Source organism: Podarcis pityusensis (assembly GCF_964106645.2).
Source record: "Podarcis pityusensis genome assembly, chromosome: 2".
In the NCBI taxonomy this organism is placed as follows: Eukaryota; Metazoa; Chordata; class Lepidosauria; order Squamata; family Lacertidae; genus Podarcis; species Podarcis pityusensis.
This window is the reverse complement of record NC_138029.1, coordinates 127,324,367-127,351,955: the sequence shown is the minus strand read 5'-3', so window position 1 is coordinate 127,351,955 and position 27,589 is coordinate 127,324,367. Positions and strand designations below refer to the sequence as shown.

The 27,589-nt window shown below is 44.1% G+C and overlaps 2 protein-coding genes and 1 long non-coding RNA gene across 5 annotated transcripts in view; all 3 read left to right on the top strand.

Annotated features, from left to right (window-relative positions):
* Positions 1 to 12,214, top strand: part of LOC308471946 (uncharacterized protein) — a gene marked incomplete at its 3' end in the record, with an annotated part of 67,137 nt that extends 54,923 nt beyond the window's left edge. Inside the window, exons 3-4 of the mRNA XM_080996264.1 lie at positions 246 to 1,678; positions 11,531 to 12,214. Coding sequence (XP_080852390.1) covers positions 246 to 1,678; positions 11,531 to 12,214 — 2,117 coding nt within the window. The remainder of the gene's footprint in view (positions 1 to 245; positions 1,679 to 11,530) is intronic.
* A 1,626-nt stretch (positions 12,215 to 13,840) lies between these two features.
* On the top strand, positions 13,841 to 26,480 carry LOC308465955 (uncharacterized protein). 3 transcript variants are annotated; one of them, XM_080986452.1, is made up of 2 exons: positions 13,841 to 14,744; positions 24,736 to 26,480. In XM_080986452.1, exons 1-2 carry the CDS (start codon positions 14,525 to 14,527, stop codon positions 26,301 to 26,303), a joined length of 1,788 nt encoding a protein of 595 aa, XP_080842578.1. In that variant the 5' UTR covers positions 13,841 to 14,524; the 3' UTR covers positions 26,304 to 26,480. The 3 variants fall into 3 exon arrangements, with proteins under 3 accessions (XP_080842578.1, XP_080842579.1, XP_080842580.1); XM_080986453.1 differs by lacking the exon at positions 13,841 to 14,744 and adding an exon at positions 15,665 to 16,076; XM_080986454.1 differs by lacking the exon at positions 13,841 to 14,744 and adding an exon at positions 21,644 to 22,194.
* On the top strand, positions 21,058 to 21,520 carry LOC308466280. The gene is made up of 2 exons (XR_013980689.1): positions 21,058 to 21,243; positions 21,334 to 21,520. It is a non-coding gene; the product is annotated as an uncharacterized lncRNA (long non-coding RNA).
* Positions 26,481 to 27,589: the final 1,109 nt, after the last annotated feature.

Below are 27,589 nucleotides of genomic sequence, written 5' to 3'. Positions count from 1 at the left end.
CTGTGAGAAATCACTTTTTATAAAACGTAAACCCCACAGTTCAACCGTATTCTAAGATAATGCTGCTTCATTAACAATAATTAAGGGTTATGAAAGGCTGATGATGCATTACCATTATTTAACATTTTTTCTTTTGCCTATGCTAAAAAATTGGAACATATGGAGGACAGGAGAGAATTTACAAGATGTTAAAATAAGAGCAGGTGCTAATTGATGTGTGTAATATTCCTTTGTTCTCTTCCTAGGTTTCCTTTCCCCCCGCTCCTCCCTGTTGAAAGAAGACAATGGAGAAGGCAGTCAAAATTCTGGAGGGCCATGTCCAATGGGAATAACAAAGAAACCATATAAATACATGGAATGTGAAAAGAGAGAGGAGAAACAATTTGAAAGTATGGAGTGTGGGAAGAGTTTCACTGACAGTGGAACACTTGGAAAACATCAACGGACTCACACAGGAGAGAAACCATTTAAATGCATGGAGTGTGGAAAAAGCTTTGGTTGGAGTTCAAACCTTCGTATACATAAACACACTCACACGGGGGAGAAACCATATGAATGTAAGGAGTGTGGAAAGAGCTTCAGTCAGATTGGACACCTTAGAAACCATCAACGAACCCACACAGGGGAAAAACCTTATAAATGTATGGAGTGTGGAAAGAGCTTCACCGATAGTGGAACATTTAGAAAACATCAACAGACACACACGGGCAAGAAACCATTCAAATGCATGGAATGTGTAAAGAGCTTCAGTCAGAGTGGATACCTTAGAATCCATCAACGGATTCACACAGGGGAGAAACCATTTGAATGTTTGGAGTGTGGAAAGAGTTTCAGTACAAAGAGAGGACTGAATATTCATCATAAAACTCACACTGGGGAAAAACCATTTGAATGTATGGAGTGTGGTAGGAGCTTCACTAATAACCGAAGCCTTAGAATCCATCATCGAACTCACACAGGGGAAAAACCATATAAATGTATGGATTGTGGAAAGAGCTTCACTTACAGTGAAGCACTGAGAAAACATCAACGGACTCACACAGGGGAGAAACCATTTAAATGCATGGAATGTGGAAGGAGTTTTATTGATGGTACAGCACTTAGTATCCATCATCAAACTCACACAGGGGAAAAACCATTTGAATGTATGGATTGTGGAAAAAGCTTCACTTGTAGTGGAACACTTAGAATCCATCAACGGACTCACACAGGGGAAAAACCATTTGAATGTATGGAGTGTGGAAAAAGCTTCACTTCTAATGGAGCAGTAAGAAGACATCAAAGGATTCACACAGGGGAGAAACCATTTAATTGCATGGAGTGCGGTAAGAACTTCACTGATCGTCAAACACTTAGAATCCACCATCGAATTCACACAGGGGAAAAACCATATAAATGTGTGGAGTGTGGAAAGAGCTTCAGTCGGAGTGGTGCAGTAAGAAGACATCAGTGGACTCACTCAGGGGAAAAACCATTAAAATGCATGGAATGTGGAAAGAGTTTTATTGAGAGTAGAGAGCTGAGAACCCATCATCGAACTCACACTGGGGAGAAACCATTTAAATGCACTGAGTGCGGAAAGAGCTTCAATCGCAGTGGAACACTTAGAAAACATAAATGGACTCACACAGGGGAGAAACCATTTAAATGTAAGGAGCGTGGAAAGGGCTTCACCAATGTTGGAAATGTTAGAAGACATCAACAGACTCACACGGGAGAAACCATTTAAATGTATGGAGAGTTGAAAGAGTTTCTTTCAGAGTGGAACCCTAAATTCATACACAGGAAACTTAGACGACATCAACAGACTCACTCGGGGACAAGCAAATAAATGTATGGAGTGTGGAAAGAGCTTCAATAGAAGTGGAAACCTTGGCAAACACCAGCAAACTCAAAGAGGGAAAACCACTTACGTATATGGAGTGTACGTAGAGCTTCAGTCCTGATGTTCCTACAAAACATCAATGGACTAGCAAGGAGGAAAAGCTTTAAGAGTTGAAACCCTACAATCCACAAACAGAAAATCATAAATGGATTGAATGGAAGGAGTGTGGGAAGTGTTTCGATTGCTTTATATATAGATAATTTTATTAATACAGTGGTACCTCGGGTTACATATGCTTCAGGTTACATACGTGTCAGGGAACTGCCATCAGTGCTGGAGGGAGAGAGCAAGCTCCAGAGAGATTCCAGAGAGCGTCCCGGGATGGGGAGAGGCAGCCCATCTTCTGGGGAAGAGAATCAGCGTAGCACCAGTGGAGAAGGGGGGCAGATGGGGGAAGCGGCGAGCCGGTCCCATGACTCCTTGCCTGGGACCAGCGGGGAGAGTAGGGGTACTCCACTGCCCACACCCTCCCTGCGCAGAAGACTTCCGCGCAGGGAGAGTAGGAGGAGACTAGGCGTCAAAGAGCTTCTTTGCTGGAAGAAGTTTAAGAAACGCCCACTGACGGATTCTGCCAGCGATTGAGTCAGCCACGGGTGAGTGGCTGTCCGGACAGAAAAGGTTGACTCAGGCAACCCAGCCAGGTGTGGGCACCGGTTTGCGCACGAGCAACCCCTAGAACCATTACAATACGCTTCAGGTTAAAGACTCCGCTAACCCAGAAATAGTGCTTCAGGTTAAGAACTTTGCTTCAGGATGAGAACAGAAATTGTGCTCCAGCAGTGCAGCGGCAGCAGGAGGCCCCATTAGCTAAAGTGGTGCTTCAGGTTAAGAACAGTTTCAGATTAAGAACGGACTTCCGGAACGAATTAAGTACTTATCCTAAGGTACCACTATATATAATTTTATTTATAAATTGCTTTCAAAAATAGAAGCATTCACTTCCGGGTTGTTGGCATTTGAAATCCCCAAACATTCGACTTCTGAAGCGTTCAACAACCGAGATTCCACTGAGTATCCAGCAATAGTGTGTTGTCCAACGATATCCATTTTTTTAACCAACACGAAGAGGCTGCTTCATAGTAGAAAATCTAGCAGTGCGAAGCCACCTCTATTTTTAGTATCTATCAAAATTTTATACTGTATTCTTGGTGTTTCCCCTCTGCTAGAGTAATCATGAAATATCTCTTTGACATTTGTTAAAGAAGCTTGTATTATTTATTATTGGTAATTCAGAATAAAAACAGTATCTTAGGTAAAACTTTTCTCTTTATGGTTGAAATCCTTCGTAAAAGTGAAAGTTTCATCCTCCCCTATATTTCCAAATGTTTTTAACATTTTTTGATACTCTAACGTAATTGGAATATGTTGTAATTCAGTGTTTTAGTCTCCATCTATGCAATGAACTCTTTTCACCCCTCATTATCATCCATGGGGAGTTTTGATCTGATATATTTCTTGGCTGGATCTCTCTAGTCTTTAATCCTGTAGGCAGTTCCTTCAATATCCAGATATTGTTTCTACTTCCCGCAGAATCCTTTGAATCAGAAGAACATGTTTACTCTTGTTCTAATGGGGGTCTGAATCTCTAAGCATCTGGGTTGGCAAACTAAGGCCTGTGGGCCGGATCAGGCGCAGTTGCCTTCTAGATCCGGCCTGCGGACGGTCCGGGAATCGCCGCGTGGATTGCCAGCACGCACGTTCTTTCCCTCTCCCTCACACGGCGGCACTTTTCTCCTCAGGGACGAGCAATCTTGTCCCACACCGGGTGCCATCAACGGGGGGAGTCGGCTCACCCGCCTGCCTGCCTCAGAAGGGTGGCGCTGGGAAGGGGGTGTGACGCTGGCTGCCGGCTGCTGCTGCGTTTTCCTCTTGCTCCTCCTCCCTCTCCCTCAGTCCGCCCTTCCTTCCTTTTCTGTGCCCCTTCTCCGTGCCGCTTCCTCATGCGCTTTCTTCGTCACCCCCTCCCTCCTTCATTCCTCCCATGGCGTTCAGGCGGTTTGTTGCAGCGGCCGCAGCTGCCGCTTGCGGGTTGGGAAGCAGCAGCAGTTGGTGGGTAAAAGCTCCAGCAACGCCCCGGTTCCCCTGCCTCCGTCCTTGGCTCCGCCAGGGCTGCTGCTTCTGTCTTCACCAGCCAACGCAGCCTCCTACCCTGCCCTGGCACCTGGCTGGAGAAGCCCAACTGGGGCTATTGGGACGACAACTGGGACAGGTAAAGCCAAACATCTTCAGGCCTCTTTGCGGGCGGGCCAAAATCGCTCATTTCCCCCCAAAATATAGTCCGGCCCCCAACAAGGTCCGAGGGACAGTGGACTGGCCCCCTGCTGAAAAAGTCTGCTGGCCTCTGATCTAGTAGATCCATTGTTGTAACCATACCAAAAAAGAATTTGGTATTTTGCCTTCTTCTGAGACACTTTCCCTTAGTGTTTTGTCATAGTCCAGTGATACTACTCCATTAAATTCACCCGTAATAATTATATTTCTGTCATAAACCTCAGACATACTTTCCTCCAATAGTTGGAAGAAATCTCATGCGAAAAGTGGCTCTGAATCTGAAAGTCCCAGTCCCAAATCTTAATCCTGCCACCCTAAGATATTATAAGCAAGCCCCACATTCCTCTTTCCACCTGCAATAGGGAGGTTAGAACAACACTTAATACCCGGCAGGGATCCTAAGAGCCAGAATTGCTTTTCATTCACAAACGCTATGTGAAATATCACTAGTGAACAGAATAATTCAAACAAGGAAACCAACAACAGTATTAAAAGAGAGAGAAACTGGATTTGAAATGACCAAACCACAAGATGAAAAGTCTCCCTACTAAATGAGGGAAGGGGGAGGCATGGGGGGGGGGGCTTTGAAGTCTCCCTGCTGGCAAGGGAATTCCTGAGCAAGGGCGCCTCTGTCTGTCTGGAATCCCTCACTGCCTCATCTCCAGCAGGAAGGGAGGATTTCCAGACTGGGACCCTTCACTGTTAGGGGGAGGTGCTGGGGCCTGGGCAGCTGGATGGATGGACATCAGCCTGCAGAAATGCTCCCCCTTCCTTTCACAGGACTGTTGTGGTGTTGCATGTGAGTGACAAGGCAACACTCAAGAACAGTTCCCACCAACCAACATTACATCATTCCTCCACTGCCCACAAGAGGGCGATCTTTCCTCTACACATGGTAGAATCCTAGAATTGCAGAGTTGGAAGGGACCACGAGGGTCATCTAGTCCAGCCCCCTGCAATGCAGGAATATTTTTCCCAAAGTGGGGCTCAAACCCCCGACCCATAGATTCAGAGTCTCATGCTCTACCAACTGAGCTCTAAAAGGGAGTTTCAGTTCAAGCAGAGCCCAGAATAATTAGGGTTGCCATATTTCAAAAAGTAAAAACCAGGACAAGCCCAAAATTGCAGTGCTTTTTTTTTTTTAGACAAGGCCCCAAATAAATGCCAAAAAAGCCCATGATTTTTTGATTGACTTGTCTTAAATTCAGGACAAAGTGCCATCTTTTGGAAATTCCGCCTTTGAAATCTTTTGCAAGTCTTTCTTTTGAATGGGGTGGGGGGTTTTCAATCTGGCCAGTCCCCACGCAAAAGAATAAATGGAAATGTATCAAAAAGGGCAGCATTTGGAAACCACCTGGTTGCAAACCACTCTGGGTCCTTTGGCCTCCTGCTAGCAGAACTGCCTGAACTGCTGGCTCCGCACATGGGAGCAGAGTAGGACTTACTTCCGAGTAAGCAGGCATCGGATGGAAAATTGTGTATCAATAAGGCTTTTCGCCATGAATTTATACCCACAGCTAAAACAAAAAATGAAGAAAGACAGTCAGTTAGGATTACCCCCCAAACCCTAAAAACTATTTGTGACCCCCCCCCCCAGCCAGGCCTCAAAGCCTCGCCTCAAGCATCTGCCTTCAAGTGGTGCAGGGGCTCTCAGATGCAGCTTCCGGGCTGCCTCCACCTACCCCAACCCCAGCAACTATTCAGCCTGGTTGCCTTCATGGGGTTGCAGGGGATCTGAGGCGGAGGGGGGGGGACTCCTTTCAAATTCTCCCTTGAGGGGAGTGCAGCCTCAAACCCCTCAACGGAAAGGGTGACGGAGCCTGTCCCTCCCCAGCTCAGCAGCCCCCATCCAGCTCCTCTTCCCGTGCAAGCAGCAAACCGATGGATTCTGCAGTCCAGTAATTCCCCCTTTCAAAGGATATCTCAGCCGCGCCCCCCCCCCCCAGTAAAAAGTCCTCTGGGACACGAAGGGGCAGTGACATATTCCCCGCAAGACCTACATTGGCTCCCAGTACGTTTCTGAGCACAATTCAAAGTGTTGGTGCTGACCTTGAAAGCCCTAAACGGCCCAGTAAACCTGAAGGAGCATCTCCACCCCGGACACCTGGGTCCATCTCCCGAGGGCCTTCTGGCGGTTCTCTCCCTGCAAGAAGTGAGGTTGCAGGGAACCAGGCAGAGGGCCTTCTCGGTGGTGGCACCCGCCCTGTGGAACGCCCTCCCACCAGATGTCAAAGAGAACAACAACTTCCAGACTTTCAGAATACATCTGAAGGCAGCCCTGTTTAGGGAAGTTTAATAGGTTATTGTATTTTAATATTCTGTTGGAAGCCACCCAGAGTGGCTGGGGAAACCCAGCCATATGGGCAGGGTATAAATAATAAAATTATTATTATTATTATTATTATTATTCCCGTTGGGTTGGAAGGTCCGTCGTTACTGCACTCATTTTACCCGGGGAATCCAGTGGGTGGTTTTTCAATGGGGGGAGAGGGGCTGGTGTTTGAAGCTGGGTTCGGCTGTTAGGGGGCGTAGCTCAGCAAGGCAGCCGTTGCTCTGCATGCAGAAGGACCCCGGTTGAGTGCTTGGCATGCAGAAGGAGGCCCAGAAGGAGATCCTCCCCCTGCCTAAACTTGCCCAGCTTCCCCCCCCCTCCCTGCCGCCAGTTGGGGGGCGGGGGCCGGGTCCCCATGGAGCCCCCAGAGCAGGAGGCCAGAGGCAGCGCCGCCCCGTCTCCTTCCCCTCCGGACACAGGGAGGGGCTGCTCTATAGACGTAGCTCTAGGGGCAAGCGCGTCGGAAAAGGAGCCGGAAGTGGCGCCGCGAAACGCGCCGGAAGTGGCCAGCAGGAAGAGGAGGAGGGGCGTCGCTGAAGAGCCCCCCCCCCGTCGCCGCCGCCCTTTCTTTGCGCATAAGGAAAGCGGACTAATCTGGAGCCAGGGAGGCGGAGGACCAAGAGGTAAAGAGGGATAGAAGGGGGGGAAATAGAGGGGGGGATAAGGGGGGAGGGAGAACAAAGAGACCCCCCCAAGGAAAGCGCCCTCCCTGGGGCCCGTCGACAGGGGCCCCGATCCAGGCCCCGATCCAGGGGGGAAGGGGGAACCCAAGACCTGCAGGGCTGGCCTTGCAAGATCTCCTGGGCAGCAGCAGCACCGCCAGACTCCCCTTTCTCTTTCCTGGGGGGCCGAGAGATGCTCAGCTGCCCTGCCCCCCCTGGAGGCCTTGGCGGGAAGGGGAATGAGGACCCCAAGCAGGGCTGGGGGTGGGGCTGAGGCCCCCCATTCTCCCTGGGGTCGTGGGGCGCCTGGCTGGGGAAAGGGAGAGAGGGAGTCCAGGGAAGGGTTAAAGGAAGGGGGAGGAGCCTACACAGAGACCCCTCCCCCTCCAGCACCCCTGACCCCCCTTCTCCCCCCCCTTCCCTGATGACAATACCAGGTTATCTTTATTCACTAGCACTCCTTGCCATACTTTGGATTGTCCTGAATACCACCAATTATAGCCTAGCGCAAACCCAAAAGTCCTGCTAGGATGCATCTTGGCTTCCCTGCTGATGAAACTGAGTGTGTAAGGATTGATAATATTTTCATTTATCCATTTTAGACCCCTAAGTAGTAGCCGTTGCCAGGACATTCTCCTGTTCGCCTCTGTATAGTGCCATCCTTATTTCAGACATTGTGGTAGATTGCAATCAGGGTGGGTTTGATGTAAATCAAATTGATTTCAATCACAATTTACGGTAAATCACTAGTCAGTATGATTCTATTTAAATCCAAAATTTCTTATTTGGTTACACTGTTAGAAATACATAGATAATTATGAAATCATTCTGAGGTTTAATAAGTTTACTGTCTATATTTGGACAACAGTTCTGCTGTAATTTATTGGAAGGAGAAAAAATAATCATTTCCTTAATAACAACTTAAACAATTTATTTAACTAAAACAATAATATTATAGCATGTTGGTAAAAATATTTTTTTAATATAAAAAACAACAACCAAGCAGACTGAGTTTTAGCGCACATGAAAAACTCGGAACTTAAGCATTTCACCACCTCCACTACCAGCCACCCCTTTGGATTGGCTTCTGCATTCAGGTGCCTATTCTGTACAGTTAAGTGTTAGTGAAGTTGTTGGAACCCAGTGGGATTGGGAAGAGGTTGCCAGCCCTGAAGAGCCTTCAGCGCTTGCCTCAAGTCTGACTTGCACAATTATTACACAAAGACCCCAAGATGTGTGGAGTATTCTGCTCACAAGGTTGCACTTTCATTTTTACTGCTTCACACTTAGCTACTTGTGCAGATCTCTTCCACTGCAAACCATCTGTTCATTGAACCTCTTAGAACTCAGCATTTAAGGGGTTGATTCTGTATATAAATCTGCAAAGGAACAATGGGATTAAGGTTCCCCAAATATATTTTGGGGAATAAATTCACACTTTTGAGAATGGCAAAAACAAGCATCTGTGACAATATCTTCTCATTAGAAAAACGTCCCCAAATAATCTTACAGAAACCTCTGGAAGAGCATGACATTGTGAATGGATTAATGGAATTCATTTACCAAAAAAGTTAAATTTTGCATATAAAGCCTCATGATAGATAATTAAAAATAAATCCTTATTTCCTGATGAATAGCCTTTGTACTATAATGTAATAAAGTATAAAACTATCTTTAGATAGATTTTTTTCCTCTAAAAGCATTTTATTTTTTTAAAAATTCTGATTAAAATTTTAAAAATCTGATTTTTATTTTTTTTAAAAAATCATTGATTGTATCCACCCTGATTGCAATCTTTAGCTGCTGATAACATGGCAACGTTTAGCAGGTCATATTGTGAGGTTTAGCTGGTGAGAACACTGCAATGGTTAGCTGACGAGTTATCACGATATTGAAAATCAGATATTTCCTAGTCCTTATACACATTGGATTTGCGATATAATGTCAGCTCAAATATTAGGAAACAGTTAGCACATTAACATCAAGCCCAGCTCTAATTATGACCTAAATTTCTAGCCCAGTGTATCATTGAAGATTTTACTAGTTTTATTTTGTTTCCCATTCTAATAGTATCTCATACATTTTGGAAAGTTTTTTTAAAAAATTGTTCAGTAGTACCTAAGAGACCAACTAAGTTTGTTCTGGGGATAAGCTTTCGTGTGCATGCACACTTCTTCAGACTGGACAATTTTCTACCTGAAATTTGGGACAATTTTCTACCTGAAATTTGGGAAACACTTTCTCTTTCCTGTCAATAATATCTCTTTCAAACTGAACTTTCAGTCAAAAAACCCGCTCCCTTCATCTTGTCCAAATAAGATGATTTGATGGTATTGAAACCAATCTGCCACCACACCTCCCACCTCATCCTGTTTATACAGTTTTATTTCTTCTTCCGAAAAGTCCAAAAGATCTCTGTAAGTTGCCCATTGCTTCTTTTGTATTGCATTTTTTAAAAAGCTGTTGCATTTCTGGGTGAAAGCCAAAGAGGCGTTTTTTTTTTCAGCAGATTATTATATTTATCCCATACTGTAAGAAGGATTTTCTGAATAACCTGATTCATAGAGCTCTTGTGTGTTTAATTTTATCATGCCATAAATAAGCGTGCCAACCAAACATATTCTTACGACCTTTGTTATAAGAAAAAACCTGTTCCTTTCCCCTTATGGGGTATCCAAGAGCCCATATAGTCCTTAAGTGGGTTCCATATTGGCAGGAGAAAATAACAGAGGCCAACCAGAGTATACTGAGAAACAAAGCGGCTAGTAAGCCTGATCTTTATTACCCTGTTGCTACAGTGTCGTCCCCCCTCACCACAACCAGGAGGGAGGTGTGCAGCAGGAGGAGGGAGGTGTGTGGAGGATTATTGTGCAGCAGATGAAGAACTTCATGATGAATTTAGGATCCTGATTCATATTGGCCAGGTTCATGGAACATAGAGCAGCTCCCTTTCCTATGAGAAACCACTTTTTATAAAACGTAAACCCCACAGTTCAACCATATTCTAGGATAATGCTGCTTCATTAATGCTTAATTAAGGGTTAGGAAAGGCTGATGGTGCATTACCATTATTTAACATTATTTCATCTGTCTTTCCTAAAAACTTGGAACATATGGAGGACAGGAAAGAATGTACGAGACGTCAAAATAAGAGCAGGTGCTAATTGATGTGTGTAATATTCCTTTGTTCTCTTCCTAGGTTTCCTTTCCCCCCGCTCCTCCCTGTTGAAAGAAGACAATGGAGAAGGCAGTCAAAATTCTGGAGGGCCATGTCCAATGGGAATAACGAAGAAACCATATAAATTCATGGAATGTGAAAAGAGAGAGGAGAAACAATTTGAAAGTATGGAGTGTGGGACGAGTTTCACTGACAGTGGAACACTTGGAAAACATCAACGGACTCACACAGGAGAGAAACCATTTAAATGCATGGAGTGTGGAAAAAGCTTTGGTTGGAGTTCAAACCTTCGTATACATAAACACACGCACACGGGGGAGAAACCATATAAATGTAAGGAGTGTGGAAAGAGCTTCAGTCAGATTGGACACCTTAGAAACCATCAACGAACCCACACAGGGGAAAAGCCTTATAAATGTATGGAGTGTGGAAAGAGCTTCACCGATAGTGGAACATTTAGAAAACATCAACGGACTCACACAGGAGAGAAACCATTCAAATGCATGGAATGTGTAAAGAGCTTCAGTCAGAGTAGAAACCTTAGAATCCATCAACGGATTCACACAGGGGAGAAACCATTTGAATGTTTGGAGTGTGGAAAGAGTTTCAGTACAAAGAGAGGACTGAATATTCATCATAAAACTCACACTGGGGAAAAGCCATTTAAATGTATACTGTGTGATAAGAGCTTCACTGTTAGTAGAACACTTAGAATCCATCATCGAACTCACACGGGGGAAAAACCATATAAATGTACGGATTGTGGAAAGAGATTCAGACACAGTGAAACACTAAGAAAACATAAACTGACTCACACAGGGGAAAAACCATTTAAATGCATGGAATGTGGAAAGAGCTTCATTGATGGTAAAGCACTTAATATCCATAATCAAACTCACACAGGGGAAAAATCATTTGAATGTATGGATTGTGGAAAGAGATTCACTTCTAGTGGAACACTTAGAATCCATCAACGGACTCACACAGGGGAGAAACCATTTAAATGTAAAGAGTGTGGAAAGGGCTTCACTTCTAGTGGAGCAGTTAGAAGACATCAATGGACTCACTCAGGGGAAAAACCATTAAAATGCATGGAATGTGGAAAGAGTTTTATTGAGAGGAGAGACCTGAGAACCCATTGTCAAACTCACACTGGGGAGAAACCATTTAAATGTATGCTGTGTGATAAGAGCTTCACTGAGAGTAGAAAACTTAGAATCCATCATCGAACTCACACAGGGGAAAAACCATATAAATGTATGGATTGTGGAAAGAGATTCAGTCACAGTGAAACACTAAGAAAACATCAACGGACTCACACAGGGGAAAAACCATTTAAATGCATGGAATGTGGAAAGAGCTTTATTGATGGTACAGCACTTAGTATCCATCATCAAACTCACACAGGGGAGAAACCATATAAATGTATGGATTGTGGAAAGAGATTCAGACACAGTGAAACACTAAGAAAACATCAACGGACTCACACAGGGGAAAAACCATTTAAATGCATGGAATGTGGAAAGAGCTTTATTGATGGTAAAGCACTTAGTATCCATCATCAAACTCACACAGGGGAGAAACCATTTGAATGTATGGAGTGTGGAAAGAGCTTCACTTCTAGTGGAACATTTAGAATCCATCAACGGACTCACTCAGGTGAAAAACTATTTAAATGCATGGAATGTGGAAAGAGTTTCATTGAGAGGAGAGAGCTGAGAACCCATTATCAAATTCACACTCGGGAGAAACCATTTAAATGCACCGAGCGCGGAAAGAGCTTCAATCGCAGTGGAACACTTAGAAAACATCAATGGACTCACACAGGGGAGAAACCATTTAAATGTAAGGAGTGTGGAAAGGGCTTCACCAATGTTGGAAATGCTAGAAGACATCAACGGACTCACACAGGGGAGAAACCATTTAAATGTATGGAATGTGGAAAGAGCTTTATTGATGGTACAGCACTTAGTATCCATCATCAAACTCACACAGGGGAGAAACCATTTAAATGTAAGGAGTGTGGAAAGGGCTTCACCAATGTTGGAAATGCTAGAAGACATCAACGGACTCACACAGGGGAGAAACCATTTAAATGTATGGAGAGTTGAAAGAGTTTCTTTCAGAGTGGAACCCTAATTTCACACACAGGAAACTTAGACGACATCAACAGACTCACTCGGGGACAAGCAAATAAATGTATGGAGTGTGGAAAGAGCGTCAATAGAAGTGGAAACCTTAGCAAACATCAGCGAACTCAAAAAGGGAAAACCACTTACATATATGGAGCGTACATAGAGCTTCAGTCCTGATGTTCTTAGAAACCATCAATGGGCTCGCAAGGAGGAAAAGCTTTAAGAGTTGAAACCCTACAATCCACAAACTGAAAAATCTAAAATGGTTTGAATGGAAGGAGTGTGGTGCTGGGATGGATGCTGGGATGTTTTTGCCTCTACGCATGGGTCTGGGAATGTTCTGATCAGTTCACATTGAGTTCAGTACCCTGACCTTTTCTTAACGCATTGTGGACCACATCTACGGAACGCGATTGTTATGTTCTTTCATGTCATGCAAAATCAATCATTAGTAATAGTTTAAGTCTTGATACTCAATCACTAGTTAATAGTTTAATAAGGAGGTTTCACGCCTGTCCAATTCTGTGTTCCTTTTCCCACCCTTTAATCTATTGATGATTAATACCTATATTCAACCCTTGCATTGTATTCATGTTAACCAATCAGCAACAAGCACATATGTGGAAATGCTGTAATATTCAATAAAAGGGACTCTCCGAGACATGGTCGAGAGATGCCTCCCGTATGACACCTTGCCATTCGTCTGTCGCTTATTTCAACCCAACAGTGTGGGAAGTGTTTCAATTGCTTTGTATATAGATAATTTTATTAATACAGTGGTACCTCGGGTTACATACGCTTCAGGTTACAGACTCTGCTAACCCAGAAATAGTGCTTCAGGTTAAGAACTTTGCTTCAGGATGAGAACAGAAACCGTGCTCCAGCGGCGGAGCAGCAGCAGGAGGCCCCATTAGCTAAAGTGGTGCTTCAGGTTAAGAACAGACCTCTGGAACGTATTAAGTACTTAACCTAAGGCACCACTGTGTATAATTTTATTTACAAATTGCGTTCAAAAATGGAAGCATTCACCTCTGGGTTCTTGGCGTTTGAAAGCCCCAAACGTTCAACTTCTGAAGCGTTCTACAACCGAGATTCCACTGAGAATCCAGCAATAGTGTGTTGTCCAACGATATCCATTCTTTTAACCAACACAAAGAGGCTGCCTCGTAGTAGAAAATCTAGCAGTGCGAAGCCACCTCTATTTTTAGTATCTATCAAAATTTTATACTTTATTCTGTTTTCCCCTGCCAGAGTAATCATGAAATTATTTATTATTGGTATCATTTAGAATAAAAACAGTATCTTAGGTAAAACATTTCTCTTTATGGTTGAAATCCGAAGTGAAATTACGAAGTGAAAGTTTCATCCTCCCCTATATTTCCAAATGTTTTTAACATTTTCTGATACTCTAACGTAATTGGAATATGTTGTAATTCAGTGTTTTTCAAATAAACCCTTATTTAGTCTCCATCTATACAATGAACTCTTTTCACCCCTCATTATCATCCATGTTGAGATTTGATCTGATATAGTTCTTGGCTGGATCTCTACAGTCTTTAATCCTGTAGGCAGTTCCTTCAATATCCACATCATGTTTCTTCTTCCCGCAGAATCCTTTGAATCAGAAGAACATGTTTACTCTTGTTCTAATGGGGGTCTGAATCTCCAAGCATCTGGGTTGGCAAACTAAGGCCTGTGGGCCGGATCAGGCGCAATTGCCTTCTAGATCCGGCCTGTGGACGGTTCGGGAATCGCCACGTGGATTGCCAGCACGCACGTTCTTTCCCTCTCCCTCACCCGGCGGCGCTCTTTTCCTCAGGGACGAGCAATCTTGTCCCACACCGGGTGCCATCAACGGGGAGAGTCGGCTCACCCACCTGCCTGCCTCAGAAGGGTGGCGCTGGGAAGGGGGTGTGACGCTGGCTGCCGGCTGCTGCTGCGTTTTCCTCTTGCTCCTCCTCCCTCTCCCTCAGTCCGCCCTTCCTTCCTTTTCTGTGCCCCTTCTCCGTGCCGCTTCCTCATGCGCTTTCTTCGTCACCCCCTCCCTCCTTCATTCCTCCCATGGCGGTTTGTTGCAGCGGCCGCAGCTGCCGCTTGCGGGTTGGGAAGCAGCAGCAGTTGGTGGGTAAAAGCTCCAGCAACGCCCCGGTTCCCCTGCCTCTGTCCTGGGCTCCGCCAGGGCTGCTGCTTCTGTCTTCACCAGCCAACGCAGCCTCCTGCCCTGCCCTGGCACCTGGCTGGAGAAGCCCAACTGGGGCTATTGGGACGACAACTGGGACAGGTAAAGCCAAACATCTTCAGGCCTCTTTGCGGACGGGCCAAAATCGCTCATTTCCCCCCCAAAATATAGTCCGGCCCCCAACAAGGTCTAAGGACAGTGGACTGGCCCCCTGCTGAAAAAGTCTGCTGACCCCTGATCTAGTAGATCCATTGTTGTAACCATATCAAAAAAGTATTTGGTATTTTGCCTTCTTTTGAGACACTTTCCCTTAGTGTTTTGTCATAGTCCAGTGATACTACTCCCTTAAATTCACCCATAATAATCATATTTCTGTCATAAACCTCATACTTTCCTCCAATAGTTGGAAGAAATCTCATGCGAAGAGGGGCTCTGAATCTGAAAGTCCCAGTCCCAAATCTTAATCCTGCCACCCTAAGATATTATAAGCAAGCCCCACATTCCTCTTTCCACCTGCAATAGGGAGGTTAGAACAACACTTAATACCCGGCAGGGATCCTAAGAGCCAGAATTGCTTAAAATTGCAGGGAGAGAGAGAAAAACTGGATTTGAAATGACCAAACCACAAGATGAGAAGTCTCCCTACTAAATGAGGGAAGGGGGAGGCATGGGGGGGGGGGGCTTTGAAGTCTCCCTGCTGGCAAGGGAATTCCAGAGCAAGGGCGCCTCTGTCTGTCTGGAATCCCTCACTGCCTCATCTCCAGCAGGAAGGGGGGATTTCCAGACTGGGACCCTTCACTCTTAGGGGGAGGTGCTGGGGCCTGGGCAGCTGGATGGATGGACATCAGCCTGCAGAAATGCTCCCCCTTCCTCTCACAGGACTGTTGTGGTGTTGCATGTGAGTGACAAGGCAACACTCAAGAACACCTCTGAATCCAGTGGGTGGTTTTTTCAATGGGGGGAGGAGGGGCTGGTGTTTGAAGCTGGGCTCGGCTGTTAGGGGGCGTAGCTCAGCAAGGCAGCCGTTGCTCTGCATGCAGAAGGACCCCGGTTGAGTGCTTGGCATGCAGAAGGAGGCCCAGAAGGAGATCCTCCCCCTGCCTAAACTTGCCCAGCTTCCCCCCCCCCTCCCTGCCGCCAGTTGGGGGGCGGGGGCCGGGTCCCCATGGAGCCCCCAGAGCAGGAGGCCAGAGGCAGCGCCGCCCCGTCTCCTTCCCCTCCGGACACAGGGAGGGGCTGCTCTGCGGACGTAGCTCTAGGGGCAAGCGCGTCGGAAAAGGAGCCGGAAGTGGCGCCGCGAAACGCGCCGGAAGTGGCCAGACAGAGAAAGGAGGAGGGGCGTCGCTGAAGAGCCCCCCCCCCGTCGCCGCCGCCCTTTCTTTGCGCATAAGGAAAGCGGACTAATCTGGAGCCAGGGAGGCGGAGGACCAAGAGGTAAAGAGGGAGAGAAGGGGGGGAAATAGAGGGGGGGATAAGAAGGGGGGAGGACAAAGAGACCCCCCCAAGGAAAGCGCCCTCCCTGGGGCCCGTCGACAGGGGCCCCGATCCAGGCCCCGATCCAGGGGGGAAGGGGGGACCCAAAACCTGCAGGGCTGGCCTTGCAAGATCTCCTGGGCAGCAGCAGCACCGCCAGACTCCCCTTTCTCTTTCCTGGGGGGCCGAGAGATGCTCAGCTGCCCTGCCCCCCCTGGAGGCCTTGGCGGGAAGGGGAATGAGGACCCCAAGCAGGGCTGGGGGTGGGGCTGAGGCCCCCCATTCTCCCTGGGGTCGTGGGGCGCCTGGATGGGGAAAGGGAGAGAGGGAGTCCAGGGAAGGGTTAAAGGAAGGGGGAGGAGCCTCGACAGAGACCCCTCCCCCTCCAGCACCCCTGACCCCCCTTCCCCCCCTTCCCTGATGACACTACCAGGTTATCTTATTCACTAGGACTCATCTCCATACTTTGGATTGTCCTGAATACCACCAATTATAGCCTAGCCCAAACCCAAAAGTCCTGCTAGGATCCATCTTGGCTTCCCTGCTGATGAAACTGAGTGTGTGAGGATTGATAATATTTTCATTTATCCATTTTAGACCCCTAAGTAGTAGCCGTTGCCAGGACATTCTCCTGTTCGCCTCTGTATAGTGCCATCCTTATTTCAGACATTGTGGTAGATTGCAATCAGGGTGGGTTTGATATAAATCAAATTGATTTCAATCACAATTTACGGTAAATCACTAGTCAGTATATTTCTGTTTAAATCAAAAATTTATGATTTGGTTACACTGTTAGAAATACATAGACAGATAATTATGAAATCATTCTGAGGTTTAATAAGTTTACTGTCCATATTTGGACAACATTTCTGCTGTTATTTATTGGAAGGAGAAAAATAATTTATTTAACTAAAACAATAATATCATAGCATGTTGGTAAAAATATTTTTTTAATAAGAAACAACAACCAAGCAGGCTGAGTTTTAGCGCACGTGAAAAACTCGGAACTTAAGCATTTCACCACCTCCACTACCAGCCACCCCTTTGGATTGGCTTCTGCATTCAGGTGCCTATTCTGTACAGTTAAGTGTTAGTGAAGTTGTTGGAACCCAGTGGGATTGGGAAGAGGTTGCCAGCCCTGAAGAGCCTTCAGCGCTTGCCTCAAGTCTGACTTGCACAATTATTACACAAAGACCCCAAGATGTGTGGAGTATTCTGCTCACAAGGTTGCACTTTCATTTTTACTGCTTCACACTTAGCTACTTGTGCAGATCTCTTCCACTGTAAACCATCTGTTCATTGAACCTCTTAGAACTCAGCATTTAAGGGGTTGATTCTGTATATAAATCTGCAAATGAACAATGGGATTAAGGTTCCCCAAATATATTTTGGGGAATAAATTCACACTTTTGAGAATGGCAAAAACAAGCATCTGTGACAATATCTTCTCATTAGAAAAACGTCCCCAAATAATCTTACAGAAACCTCTGGAAGAGCATGACATTGTGAATGGATTAATGGAATTCATTTACCAAAAAAATTAAATTTTGCATATAAAGCCTCATGATAGATAATTAAAAATAAATCCTTATTTCCTGATGAATAGCCTTTGGACTATAATGTAATTAAGTATAAAACTATCTTTAGATAGATTTTTTCCTCTAAAAGCATTTTATTTTTTAAAAAATTCTGATTAAAATAAAAAAATCCGTTTTTTATTTTTTTTAAAAAAATCATTGATTGTATCCACCCTGATTGCAATCTTTAGCTGCTGATAACATGGCAACGTTTAGCAGGTCATATTGTGAGGTTTAGCTGGTGAGAACACTGCAATGGTTAGCTGACGAGTTATCACGATATTGAAAATCAGATATTTCCTAGTCCTTATACACATTGGATTCGCGATATAATGTCAGCTCAAATATTAGGAAACAGTTAGCACATTAACATCAAGCCCAGCTCTAATTATGACCTAAATTTCTAGCCCAGTGTATCATTGAAGATTTTACTAGTTTTATTTTGTTTCCCATTCTAATAGTATCTCATATATTTTGGAAAGTTTTTTTTAAAAAAATTGTTCAGTGGTACCTAAGAGACCAACTAAGTTTGTTCTGGGGATAAGCTTTCGTGTGCATGCACACGTCTTCAGATTGGACAATTTTCTACCTGAAATTTGGGAAACACTTTCTCTTTCCTCTCAATAATATCTCTTTCAAACTGTGAACTTTCAGTCAAAAAACCTCTCCCTTTATCTTGTCCAAACAAGATGATTTGATGGTATTGAAACCAATCCGCCACCACACCTCCCACCTCATCCTGTTTATTCAGTTTTATTTCTTCTTCCGAAAAGTCCAAAAGATCTCTGTAAGTTGCCCATTGCTTCTTCCTTATTGCATTTTTTAAAAAGCTGTCGCTTTTGTGGGTTGGAGGCAAAGAGGTGTTTTTCTTTCCAGCAGATTATTATATTTATCCCATACTGTAAAAAGGATTTTTTGAATAACCTGATTCATAGAGCTCTTGTGTGTTTTAGTTTTATCATGCCATAAATAAGCGTGCCAGCCAAACATATTCTTACGACCTTTGTTATAAGAAAAAACCTGTTCCTTTCCCCTTATGGGGTATCCAAGAGCCCATATAGTCCTTAAGTGGGTTCCATATTGGCAGGAGAAAATAACAGAGGCCAAGCAGAGTATATGGAGAAGCAAAGCGGCTAGTAAGCCTGATCTTTATTGCAACAGTGTCCCCACCCCTCACCACAACCAGGAGGGAGGTGTGCAAGGCCTTATATAGTCTTTTGAAATTGCCCACCCAAGGACCCCCCCCCCAAATATCATACAGAAGGAGACTGTCTACAGCAGGAATACATCACAGGAGGTGGTCTACAGCAGAAAACCTGTCCTCAAGGATACCTGTTAATGGTCACTAACTGCATTACCTGGGCAGCCTGGCCATTCTTTTGTGATTGTAAATACTTTAGTTCCTGAATCCAGGTCACAGGCTCACCCTGTTCATCCCTCCTTAACACAGTATTCGTAAGCACAAAGACAATGGGAAGGCTTCCATTTGCCTCCTTTACTGCAGAGGAATAGTTGAGTACGTTTCTGAACACAATTCGAAGGAGCGTCTCCACCCCCATTGTTCTGCCCGGACACTGAGGTCCAGCTCCAAGGGCCTTCTGGCGGTTCCCTCCCTGCGAGAAGTGAGGTTACAGGGGACTAGACAGAGGGCCTTCTGGGTAGTGGCGCTTGCCCTGTGGAATGCCCTCCCATCAGATGTCAAGGAATTAAGCAGCTATCTTATTTTTAAAAGACATCTAAAGGAAGCCCTGTTTAGGGAGTTTTAAATTTTTGATGGTTTACTGTTTTTAACACTCAATTGGGAGCCGCCCAGAGTGGTTGGGGAAACTCAGCCAGATGCACTGGGAATAAATAATAAATTATATTATTATTATTATTATTATTATTATTATTATTATTATTACTACTACTACTACTACTACTGCTATTATTATTATAGGTCTGTGGTGCTCAATGTTTAGGCATAGTAAATATTAGGATCTAATTAGAACTTGTGTGTTATAATGGAGATATGTTATAAGATGGTCTCAGTGTATTTTAGAAAGGGAGTTATGTAAAGGGTTTTTTGTGTTTGATCCGTGTTTCTGTGTAAATACTGTATGTCAGACTGAGAATGTCATCAGGAAGGTCTAGGAAAGGGTGCACCTGCTTCTGAGCATCAGAAATGAGCATGGAAAGAGTTAATATCATAAACCTATCGGAATCGGCCCCCACCCTTTGTAACAAGCAGCTGTAGTTCTTTTGGGATTTAATATCAGCTCATGAAAAGTTGGGCACACGACCCAGAAAGCTGCCTGGCTCCCTCCGTCTGAAGGCAGAGATTTGCACCACACGCCAGAGTCGAATTCGGCTGGACTTGCCATGGGAAAGCAGAAGGGGCAAGCAAGGAAGGGGGAGACGGCCAAAGAAACCTGATCTCACACAAGTGCCCCCCTTCCGTAACCTTAGCAAAGCCCAAGTTCAAACACCACCCCAATTTAAAAGAGGCCCCCGTAATTTCGACACTGGACTGCCCTTTACGGTTGCCGTAAGTTACTCTTCCAAGTCCCAAAAGCGCGCAGCAACTCCGGTCTATTTTGCAGGGCTGTTGTTGGCCGGCTAAATGGCGGCCAGCGCAGTTGCAACTGTTCTACTCACACATGTATAGGCACATTTGGGTGATGTCGCGACACGGATATCATTTCTCGATATTGAAATATTGTTGGGGTGTCAATGTCCCCCTTGCGTCAATGTGCCCCACCTCCCCCATTCCGCATTTTCAGAGGAGGGGGAAGAAGGGGAAAGTTTGTTCCCCCAGATAAGACTCCCATCCTCCCTGGCCATGGGCCATCCTTGCTTGGGCAGGTGGTACTTTGAGTCCAACCACGTCTGTAGGGCCAGAGATGCCTCAACTCAGCATAGAAGGTTCCTCTAGGGCTCAGTGTTACTTGGGAGTTGGTGGAACTGGATCTTAAGAGTTCTTGAGACATTTCCAAGGGATTGTGATTGGTATCCAGACCCTAACAGTATAAAGCCAAGGTGTCCCCACTGAGCAGTTTATCAACCCTGCTGGCCGCTGGGGAAGACCTTCTGAAGGAAATGGTTTGTCCCCAAAGTTGCTTCCTTCCTTTCTTTCTTCGCTGCTGCTGCCCACACTAAAGGAATGTCTGGATGAAATCCCAGGGATGTCTGGCTCCTATGTCTAGTTGATACAGTGGTGCCTCGCAAGACGAAATTAATTCGTTCCGCAAGTTTTTTCTTCTTGGGAGTTTTTCGTCTTGCGAAGCACGGTTTCCCATAGGAATGCATTGAAAATCAAACAATGCGTTCCTATGGAGACCGTCCGGGGACAGAGGGGAAGTGCCGCGCGCCTCCCCTCTGTCCCCGGACCTGTTTAAAGCAAGGGGCGGCGGGGATAAGATTGCTTCTCCCCGTTGCCTGCCCCGCAATCTCCGGGGACAGAGGGGAAGGCGCGCGCACCTTCCCCTCTGTCCCCGGACCTGTTTTAAAGCAAGGGAAGGGGCAGCGGGGAGAATCGCTTCTCCCCGTTGCCGCCCCTTGGTTCAAAAGGGGTCCGGGGAGAGAGGGGAAGGCAACGGAGATTGCGGGGCTGGCAACGGGGAGAAGCGATCTTCTCCCCGCCGCCCCTTGCTTCAAAAGAGGTCCGGGGACAGCGGGGAAGACGCCCTGCACTTCCCCGCTATCCTCGGAGCTTGCGGGGCAAGCTTCGTTTTGCGAAGCAAGCCCATAGGGAAATGCGTCTTGCGAAGCGGCTAAGAAAACGAAAAACTCCTTCGTCTAGCGAGTTTTTCGTCTTCCGAGGCGTTCGTCTTGCGGGGTACCACTGTATTCTAGAAAAAAGTGTAGCTAAGTTACAGTCTGAGTTACAGTCGTGGCTGAGAAATACAGCCAGGGAATATGAAACTCATTTGAAGATTGATTTCTTCTTTACACATTCTTGTTGTTGTTATTGTTATTGTTGTTGTTATTATTATTACTATTATATTACATTCAGGTGGACACACCACTGGTTTCATCTTCTTTCTATTCTTTTCCACACTCAGTGTTATTCACCTTTAATACTCACCTTTTTCAGTGTAACACATATTTTTATCTTGTGATCTTCAAATGAAAAGAGGTATAACAATTTAATAAATAAATCCCAGTTGGAGCAGAGCTAGAATATCCAGAAGCCCTTGGCCACCCAGGGCAAAGGAGGAAGAACAGTGAGAGAGGCCTGGACAGGGAATCTCCACTAAGATAAGCCAGTGTCAGGAGGCAGGTGCGAGACCCGGTGGCATATAATTATTATAAATCATAATTGGGGTGGGTGTCTCAATCTGGCCTTCCCAGCAGTCAGGCTCCAGCTGCTTTCCTTCTGCATCTCCAGCTCTCTCCATTCAATAATGCAAGGCTGAGAGATGGAGGTCCACCCCCAAGAACATTCTCCAACTGAACACTCCTTCAACTGACTACAAGCACCAAGCCTTGTCACTAGACTTATATATGGGTCTCCCAAAATGGTCAGTATGGACCTCCTGAGGCCAAAAGAACTGTGCAGGTGATTAATAAACATCTATTTTTTTTAAATAAAATTTGTATTGCAAGTTTCAGACAAGAAAAAGTCACCAAACATATACAATACCTTCACCAAAGAAAAACAAACAGCAAAAAACATAAGTAGACAGAAACATAAAAATAAAATAAAGAAAATAATAACTGTTCATAACAAATTTTTTCATAACTAACTGGACTTCCTCACGTCTCCCTTCCCTGCATTCTTAATACTAAAGTTATAAACAGCAATTTATTACCTTATTTCAATTCTTATTTTGTACTTCTCCAATATTATGTATCCAATTTCAAATAATTTTTATCAAATACTAGTCTGCAATCTTTTAAACATAATATTACTTCAAATTTCATCTGCTTCTTAAATATCACGTAGTCTCATATATCTTTCAACTAAGTTGCTGATACCATGTTATTTTCAATCGTGCAATTTCTTAACATTCATACAATTTATATTGTTTTTGTAAGTAGTCCTTATACTTTTTCCAGTCCTCTTCCATTGTCTCCTCTCCCAAGTCTCGGATTCTGCCAGTCATTTCGGCCAGCTCCATATAGTCTATAAGTTGCGTCTGCCATTCTTCCAGTGTGGGCAAATCTTGTGTCTTCCAGTATTTTGCGATGAGTATTCTTGCTGCTGTTGTTGCGTACATGAAAAAAGTTCTGTCCTTCTTTAACACTTTCTGGCCAACAATGCCCAAGAGGAAGGCCTCTGGTTTCTTGGGGAAGGTATACCTAAATACCTTTTTTAACTCATTATAGATCATCTCCCAGAAGGCCTTCACTCTCGGACAAGTCCACCAGAGGTGAAAGAATGTTCCTTCAGTCTCCTTACATTTCCAACATTTATTATCATGCAGATGGTATATTTTTGCAAGCTTGACTGGGGTCATGTACCACCTATATATCATTTTCATAATATTTTCTTTCAAGGCATTACATGCCGTGAACTTCACGCCGGTGGTCCATAACCGTTCCCAGTCAGCAAACATAATATTGTACCCAATGTCCTGAGCCCATTTTATCATGGCTGATTTAACTGTTTCATCTTGAGTGTTCCATTTTAACAGCAAGTTATACATTTTTGAAAGTACCTTAGTCTTAGATTCTAACAATTCTGTTTCTAGTTTCGATTTTTCCACCTGGAACCCTATCGTTTTGTCCAAATTAAAAACCTCCTTAATCTGAGCGTAATGTAACCAATCTCGCACTTTGTCCTTTATTTTCTCCAAACTCTGCAACCTCCAAGTGTCTCCAACCATTTCTATTATTTCCCAATACTTCGGCCATACGGCCTCCATATTGAGTCTTTTTCGAGCCTTAGCTTCCATTGGTGATAACCACCTTGGGGTCTTATTTTCTAGTAAGTCTTTGTATTTTATCCAGACATTGAATATTGCTTTCCTGACAATATGGTTCTTGAAAGCTTTGTGAACCTTTACCTTGTCGTACCACAAGTAAGCATGCCACCCAAAAGCATTATTAAACCCTTCCAGATCCAGGACATCAGTGTTCTCAATAAGTAGCCAATCTTTCATCCAGCAGAAAGCTGCAGCTTCATAGTATAACCTTAAGTCCGGCAGGGCAAACCCCCCCCCCCTTTCCTTTGCATCAGTTAATATTTTAAATTTTATTCTGGGCTTTTTGCCCTGCCAGACAAATTTAGAAATATCTCTCTGCCACTTTCCAAAGCATTCCACTCTGTCCACAATCTGTAGGGTCTGAAACAGAAACAACATCTTTGGCAACACATTCATCTTAATAGCAGCAATTCGGCCCAACAAGGAAAGCTTCAATCTTGACCAAATTTCTAAATCTTTTTTAATTTCTGACCAACACTTTTCATAATTGTCCTTAAATAAATTCAAATTTTTGGCAGTCAAGTTAACCCCTAGATATTTCACCTTTTTAACCACATTTAAATCTGTCTCTCTCTGAAACCTTTCTGATTCCACAGGTGTCAATTTTTTCCCCAAAACCTTAGTTTTTTGCTTATTTAATATAAATCCCGCCACCCGACCAAACTCATGAATCAATTCTAAAACTCTTTTCGTACTAGATTCTGGCTCCTGTAATGTTAAAACCAGATCATCTGCAACAGGTGATTAATAAACATCTAGAGGTCGAAGGGGACAAAATGTGGCCCAAGGGGTGGAGGATTATAGTGCAGCGGATGAAGAACTTCATGATGAATTTCGGATCCTGATTAATATTGGCCAGGTTCATGGAACATAGAGCAGCTCCCTTTCCTATGAGAAACCACTTTTTATAAAACGTAAACCCCACAGTTCAACCGTATTCTAAGATAATGCTGCTTCATTAATGCTTAATTAAAGGTTAGGAAAGACTGATGGTGCATTACCATTATTTAGCATTATTTCATCTGTCTTTCCTAAAAACTTGGAACATATGGAGGGCAGGAAAGAATGTACGAGACGTCAAAATAAGAGCAGGTGCTAATTGATGTGTGTAATATTCCTTTGTTCTCTTCCTAGGTTTCCTTTCCTCCCGCTCCTCCCTGTTGAAAGAAGACAATGGAGAAGGCAGTCAAAATTCTGGAGGGCCATGTCCAATGGGAATAACAAAGAAACCATATAAATTCATGGAATGTGAAAAGAGAGAGGAGAAACAATTTGAAAGTATGGAGTGTGGGAAGAGTTTCACTGACAGTGGAACACTTGGAAAACATCAATGGACTCACACAGGAGAGAAACCATTTAAATGCATGGAGTGTGGAAAAAGCTTTGGTTGGAGTTCAAACCTTCGTATACATAAACACACGCACACGGGGGAGAAACCATATAAATGTAAGGAGTGTGGAAAGAGCTTCAGTCAGATTGGACACCTTAGAAACCATCAACGAACCCACACAGGGGAAAAACCTTATAAATGTGTGGAGTGTGGAAAGAGCTTCACCGATAGTGGAACATTTAGAAAACATCAACGGACTCACACAGGAGAGAAACCATTCAAATGCATGGAATGTGGAAAGAGCTTCAGTCAGAGTAGAAACCTTAGAATCCATCAACGGATTCACACAGGGGAGAAACCATTTGAATGTTTGGAGTGTGGAAAGAGTTTCAGTACAAAGAGAGGACTGAATATTCATCATAAAACTCACACTGGAGAAAAACCATTTGAATGTATGCTGTGTGATAAGAGCTTCACTGAGAGTAGAAAACTTAGAATCCATCATCGAACTCACACAGGGGAAAAACCATATAAATGTAAGGAGTGTGGAAAGAGATTCAGTCAGACTGGACACCTTAGAAACCATCAACGAACCCACACAGGGGAAAAACCTTATGAATGTATGGAGTGTGGAAAGAGCTTTACCGATAGTGGAACATTTAGAAAACATCAACGGACTCACACAGGGGAGAAACCATTTGAATGTATGGAATGTGGAAAGAGCTTTATTGATGGTACAGCACTTAGAATCCATCAACGGACTCACACAGGGGAAAAACCGTTTGAATGTATGGAATGTGGAAAGAGCTTCACTTCTAATGGAGCAGTAAAAAGACATCAATGGACTCACTCAGGGGAAAAACCATTAAAATGCATGGAATGTGGAAAGAGTTTTATTGAGAGAAGAGACCTGAGAACCCATCATCGAACTCACACTGGGGAGAAACCATTTAAATGTAAGGAGTGTGGAAAGAGCTTCAATCGCAGTGGAACACTTAGAAAACATCAATGGACTCACACAGTGGAGAAACCATTTAAATGCATGGAATGTGGAAAGAGCTTTATTGATGGTACAGCACTTAGTATCCATCATCAAACTCACACAGGGGAGAAACCATTTAAATGTAAGGAGTGTGGAAAGGGCTTCACCAATGTTGGAAATGTTAGAAGACATCAACGGACTCACACAGGGGAGAAACCATTTAAATGCATGGAATGTGGAAAGAGCTTTATTGATGGTACAGCACTTAGTATCCATCATCAAACTCACACAGGGGAGAAACCATTTAAATGTAAGGAGTGTGGAAAATGCTTCACCAATGTTGGAAATGTTAGAAGACATCAACGGACTCACACGGGAGAAACCATTTAAATGTATGGAGAGTTGAAAGAGTTTCTTTCAAAGTGGAACCCTAATTTCACACACAGGAAACTTAGACTACATCAACAGATTCACTCGGGGACTAGCAAATAAATGTATGGAGTGTGGAAAGAGCGTCAATAGAAGTTGAAACCTTAGCAAACAGTGAACTCAAAAAGGGAAAACCACTTACATATATGGAGCGTACATAGAGCTTCAGTCCTGATGTTCTTAGAAACCATCAATGTACTCGCAAGGAGGAAAAGCTTTAAGAGTTGAAACCCTACAATCCACAAACTGAAAAATCTTAAATGGTTTGAATGGAAGGAGTGTTGGAAGTGTTTCAATTGCTTTATATATAGATAATTTTATTAATACAGTGGTACCTCGGGTTACATACGCTTCAGGTTACAGACTCTGCTAACCCAGAAATAGTGCTTCAGGTTAAGAACTTTGCTTCAGGATGAGAACAGAAACCGTGCTCCAGCGGCGGAGCAGCAGCAGGAGGCCCCATTAGCTAAAGTGGTGCTTCAGGTTAAGAACGGACCTCCGGAACGTATTAAGTACTTAACCTGGGGCACCACTGTATATAATTATATTTACAAATTGCGTTCAAAAATGGAAGCATTCACCTCTGGGTTCTTGGCGTTTGAAAGCCCCAAACGTTCAACTTCCGAAGCGTTCTACACCCGAGATTCCACTGAGAATCCAGCAATAGTGTGTTGTCCAACAATATCCATTCTTTTAACCAACACGAAGAGGCTGCCTCGTAGTAGAAAATCTAGCAGTGCGAAGCCACCTCTATTTGTAGTATCTATCGAAATTTTATAGTTTATTCTTGGTGTTTTCCCCCTGCCAGAGTAATCATGAAATATCTCTTTGCCATTCGTTAAAGAAGCTTGTATTATTTATTATTGGTATCATTTAGAATAAAAACAGTATCTTAGGTAAAACATTTCTCTTTATGTTTGAAATCCTTCGTAAAAGTGAAAGTTTCATCCTCCCCTATATTTCCAAATGTTTTTAACATTTTTTGATACTCTAATGTAATTGGAATATGTTGTAATTCAGTGTTTTTCAAATAAACCCTTATTTAGTCTCCATCTATGCAATGAACTCTTTTCACCCCTCATTATCATCCATGTTGAGTTTTGATCTGATATAGTTCTTGGCTGGATCTCTACAGTCTTTAATCCTGTAGGCAGTTCCTTCAATATCCACATCATGTTTCTTCTTCCTGCAGAATCCTTTGAATCAGAAGAACATGTTTACTCTTGTTCTAATGGGTGTCTGAATCT